The sequence below is a fragment of the Stegastes partitus genome, unplaced genomic scaffold, assembly GCF_000690725.1.
Source record: "Stegastes partitus isolate 25-593 unplaced genomic scaffold, Stegastes_partitus-1.0.2 Scaffold1394, whole genome shotgun sequence".
Classification (NCBI taxonomy): Eukaryota; Metazoa; Chordata; class Actinopteri; family Pomacentridae; genus Stegastes; species Stegastes partitus.
In genome coordinates this window covers 29,413-34,690 of record NW_007579125.1, presented here as the reverse complement: position 1 = coordinate 34,690, position 5,278 = coordinate 29,413, and the positions used below count along the sequence as shown (strand labels likewise).

Sequence of the window (5,278 nt, the reverse complement as noted above, 5' to 3'; positions counted from 1 at the left end):
TGTCTCTGTGTGTCGCTCCGACAGGCACGATGGAGGCGTGTACGGTGAAGCCACAAGTCAAGAAGAAACCAAAGCCGGTGAGAATATTTACAGTAAACACAAAAAACACTGAAACAATTCACAACTCAGTTTCAGTATAAAGAAGCTCCAACACATCATCCACACAATGCTACAAGATATTATTATATATGTAGTGCTGCAGGACACTCGTTTTTGACTTTAACTGTTTCTAGTTCTGCTGCAGAGTGAATTTTGGACAGTCAGGCGTCTCATTGATGGCATTACATGATGGTTAAGAAATCTAGAAAACACATAGAACCTTTCCACAGTGCTGTACATTAATGCTGTGTCTGGAGAACTGTTAACTGTCATTTAGGTTTTCATACAAATCAAACAGAGGAAATAGCAATAAATATACAGTCGTCCTCAAATGTATTCATAGCCTCCCATTAAAGAAGGAAAAAAAGCAGCTGTCACTGAAATAAGTTGAAATTGAAAAAAGTAATAATAAATAAAAAAAATAATGAAAATCATGACATTGCTTTTGAATTGTGCTTACACAGAAATATATATATATAAAAAACACATACACACAAGCAAACGAGCATGATGGGACCATAAACTAATATTTTGTTGAACAACCCTTTGAGCCAATCACTGCATTCAAGTGTTTTCTGTAACTCTCAATCAGACGTCTGCACCTGTTGACAGGTGTTTAGATTTTGACCCACTGCTCATCAGCAAAGTGCTCTGATTTGTCCAGGACAGTTTTGTTTGTTTGTTTTTAATTATTGTTTTCCACCACAATTCAAAAGCAATGTCTTATTCCACTAAATTATAATGTAGCAAACTTTAAATTTATTATTACTTTTTTCAGTTTCTTGTTATTTGAGTGACTGTTGTGAATTTTGCCTTTTCTTTAATAGAGGGGTATGAGTACATTTGAGGACGACTATAGAAACCAGAGTATTAAAATAAGTTATACAGCTGATAGTGAGAACAGCTGATGGTAATACAACACACTTTTAGAGTTTTTTGGGGGGTCAGAATGGGCTTTCAGTGGGTGACTGTCTGCTGTCTTGTACGTTACCNTACAAAAATTGCACAAGAAACTAATTAAAAAGAACTTTACTTATTTGGAAAAAACTGTCGTGCATGAATGTATTATTTTACACTTGAATTAAATTAAACTACATTAACTGTATAATGTGACAGTTGGATATATATTCTATTAGTATAAACTGGGAAGCAGCACCCTAACGTCATTTAAACAGCACCTTTACAGTGTTACAACATGCTTTACAATAAAACAACTGTCAAATTCAACAAACAATGAAAACAAATACATATATATATATATATATATGTTCCTAAACATGTAAAACTGGTAAGGTCAGGTTTTAAATTTTTAAATACACTTGTGTTTTTTTCTGTTGCATTTGCTGTGATGAGCACTTGAAGTTAGTTTCTTAGACTTGGACTGACTTTATTAATCCCAGAGGGAAATTCTGTTGTTACAGCAGCAATATCCAACAAAGGAGTAAACAAGCAAAAAGACAACACAGACTATTAGGGTATAAAATGAAGGTTAAATAAAGTACAATAAAATAAGATAAAAATATAGAAAATATAATGTGGAAAAACTCAACAAATTTACAAGAATATATAAGAGATGTGCAAATGTGCTTATAAAGAAGCATTAAGAAGTCTTATTGCTGTCTGGAGGAATGACCTCCTGTGACGTTCCTTGGAGCAGCAGGGTTCTATCAGTCTGTTGCTGAAGCTGCTCCTCAGATTGTCCACAGTTTGATGGAGGGGGTGTGAGGTGTTGTCCATGAAGACCTGCAGGTTGGTCCTCTGCTCCACCACCTCCTCCAGGGTGACCAACTGGCAGCCAACAACAGACTAAGCTTTCCTAATGAGTTTGTTCAGTCTGTTGACGTCCTTCGCCTTGATGCCCCAGCACACTACAGCAAAGAAGATGTCACTCGCCACCACAGGCTGATAGAACATCAGGAGCATGCGGTTGCATACGTTGAAGGACCCGGAGCCTCCTGAGGAAGTAGAGCTGGCTCAGGCCCTTCTTGTAGACTGCCTCTGTGTTGGTGGACCACAATTAGTTTACTGCTGCCTACTGCTCCAGTTCGCCTCTTCATGTGGCGATGCTCCCGTCACAAACCTGTTACTGGTCCTTTTTAACTCTTTGTCTCTGTGTGTCGCTCCGACAGGCACGATGGAGGCGTGTACGGTGAAGCCACAAGTCAAGAAGAAACCAAAGCCGGTGAGAATATTTACAGTAAACACAAAAAACACTGAAACAATTCACAACTCAGTTTCAGTATAAAGAAGCTCCAACACATCATCCACACAATGCTACAAGATATTATTATATATGTAGTGCTGCAGGACACTCGTTTTTGACTTTAACTGTTTCTAGTTCTGCTGCAGAGTGAATTTTGGACAGTCAGGCGTCTCATTGATGGCATTACATGATGGTTAAGAAATCTAGAAAACACATAGAACCTTTCCACAGTGCTGTACATTAATGCTGTGTCTGGAGAACTGTTAACTGTCATTTAGGTTTTCATACAAATCAAACAGAGGAAATAGCAATAAATATACAGTCGTCCTCAAATGTATTCATAGCCTCCCATTAAAGAAGGAAAAAAAGCAGCTGTCACTGAAATAAGTTGAAATTGAAAAAAGTAATAATAAATAAAAAAAATAATGAAAATCATGACATTGCTTTTGAATTGTGCTTACACAGAAATATATATATATAAAAAACACATACACACAAGCAAACGAGCATGATGGGACCATAAACTAATATTTTGTTGAACAACCCTTTGAGCCAATCACTGCATTCAAGTGTTTTCTGTAACTCTCAATCAGACGTCTGCACCTGTTGACAGGTGTTTAGATTTTGACCCACTGCTCATCAGCAAAGTGCTCTGATTTGTCCAGGACAGTTTTGTTTGTTTGTTTTTAATTATTGTTTTCCACCACAATTCAAAAGCAATGTCTTATTCCACTAAATTATAATGTAGCAAACTTTAAATTTATTATTACTTTTTTCAGTTTCTTGTTATTTGAGTGACTGTTGTGAATTTTGCCTTTTCTTTAATAGAGGGGTATGAGTACATTTGAGGACGACTATAGAAACCAGAGTATTAAAATAAGTTATACAGCTGATAGTGAGAACAGCTGATGGTAATACAACACACTTTTAGAGTTTTTTGGGGGGTCAGAATGGGCTTTCAGTGGGTGACTGTCTGCTGTCTTGTACGTTACCAACATCATACATGAGTATCTGACTCTCTCATTACTATTGAACATGAAAACAAGATCAGCAACAACCTGGCTTTGGTTTATTTGTCCTCATAGAAAATAAATGTCTTAAAGGAAACAAAAAATATATATTTGAGCATCTGTAATTTTATTCGTTGTTTATTATAATTTAAATGTTTATCTATGATTTTACTTGTATTGGAGGTTCGGTGCTCTAAACTGACTAAAACACACTCACTGTGTCTTTTGTTATCTTCTGTATTTGCAGCCCAAACCTCCTCCAAAGCCTGCAGAGGTAGTGTAATCAACACAAAGCTTTCATTAGCTTTTTGATAAAATTAATGATGTGTAAACTATGACTTGTATGACGTATAAACTGTGTTTACAGGTCAAAAGAAATGACACAGAGAACCCAGTACCTGTGGTTCCCCCAAGACCGACAAATGCTGTAAGTTCAGTGTGAAGAATCGTTTTATTTTTTTGGTTTTGTACTAAACTTCATTTGTATGTAAGCAAATCTCACTTGTCAAATCTGCAGCAATGAAACACAAAATGGCCACTTTTAAAGATATTTAAACTCAAAACATGGTGCCTCAGTTAGTATCGACTATTTTAATATTACAGCTGATATAAGCCTTTGAAGTCCCTCATCACACTGTACCAAGTTAGAAAGAGCATATTTATATGTACATGTAAAGTTTATCCATTTTCTGACCTGTTGAAGATCCAATTCGGATTAAAACTTCTGTTTGAAGATAGTTCTTTTCATAAAAACCTACTAAACTGCGTTGATACCAAAAGAAAAATGCTTCTCACCTGCATGTTTCTCTCAACATTTTGGTTTCCGTTTCATATTTTGTTTGACAAGATATACTCAAGAAATAAGAGACAAAACCATAAAAAAAAGTTTTATTTGAATAATTGAGATTTTTCTTAAAGCAGATTTGTGTTTCCTCTGCAGGAACGGAGTCAGACGCAGTACAGAGTAAAGAGTTCAGCAGCTGCAAACACAGGGGTATTTACTGTTTGTTTGTTTTTAATTTAACTTTATTTTTTTAACTTTATTAGAAGCTTGCAGAGTCACGATACTAAAAAAAAATCTTATTGTATTTAGATGTAACTTTGAACCATCACCCTGCTAAAAAATAAAGAAGTAAAAAAGAAGCGATCACCTTTGTTGTTATTATTTTTTGTATCAGACAAATGAGAACGTGAAGCAACGAGAACCAAAAGAGAAACTGCCTGAAACTCCCGTGGTTCCACCCAGACCAACAGAAAAGGTACTTCACACCCAAACGTTTCTTTGAAACGTTCTCAGGTTTTAAAGTGTTTGTTTTACATGAGTCTGCATCCTCCTGAGTTTGTGGTTGAGTGTGAACACAGAACTCCTCAGGGGTTCGAACCTGTTCTTTCTACCTTTTGTTATTGTTCCCTTTTTTGTCTGCTTTTGTGCAGGAACTGAACAACGCAACCAGATACAGCCAGCGCAGGAGGGTCCAGACTGAGGACACGCAGGTAGACACACGATGAAATGCCACGTTCCTCCCTGCTCGTTTTCATAATCCGTCGAGTCAGTGCCTTCCTCTTCCTCCTCAGAGCTCCAGAGAAACTGACCAACCAGAAGCTGCCGAAGTTCCCAGCGATGAAGCCGACTTCAAACAGGTACTGGAGCTGCAGCTGTTACCTGACCTCATTTACGAACTAGAATGTCTTCCTCTTTATTCACACCTACTTTGTTTGTTGTAGAGTAATCAGTCGGTCCTGACTGGCATGTTTCGACGGAGCCACAAAGAGAAAGCGCCGACGTTCACTGTAAGCAATCGATGCACAGACATCTGTCCCTTCACTGTAAAGTACACAGCCGGCAGAAAAGCTTTAAGATATAGTTTATGCATGTGTGCATTCTGTTTTACACAGTACAGGTTCATATCATTGCTGTTTTATTTGAATATCTACAGTCATGAACCAAAGTTTTCATACACTTGTA

At 37.0% G+C, this 5,278-nt stretch overlaps 1 protein-coding gene across 7 annotated transcripts in view; it reads left to right on the top strand.

The window, feature by feature from the left end:
• Positions 1 to 5,278, top strand: part of LOC103370242 (myb-like protein X) — a 40,725-nt gene that overhangs the window by 6,085 nt on the left and 29,362 nt on the right. For 6 of the 7 annotated variants that reach the window (XM_008299225.1, XM_008299219.1, XM_008299221.1 and 3 more), the window contains exons 2-9: positions 25 to 77; positions 3,560 to 3,586; positions 3,680 to 3,739; positions 4,253 to 4,306; positions 4,491 to 4,571; positions 4,747 to 4,806; positions 4,888 to 4,953; positions 5,038 to 5,103. In XM_008299225.1, the coding sequence (XP_008297447.1) occupies positions 30 to 77; positions 3,560 to 3,586; positions 3,680 to 3,739; positions 4,253 to 4,306; positions 4,491 to 4,571; positions 4,747 to 4,806; positions 4,888 to 4,953; positions 5,038 to 5,103 (462 nt within the window). In that variant the 5' untranslated portion in view covers positions 25 to 29. Of the gene's footprint in view, positions 1 to 24; positions 78 to 2,228; positions 2,282 to 3,559; positions 3,587 to 3,679; positions 3,740 to 4,252; positions 4,307 to 4,490; positions 4,572 to 4,746; positions 4,807 to 4,887; positions 4,954 to 5,037; positions 5,104 to 5,278 lie in introns of all 7 variants that reach the window. The other variant, XM_008299223.1, reaches the window with a different exon arrangement.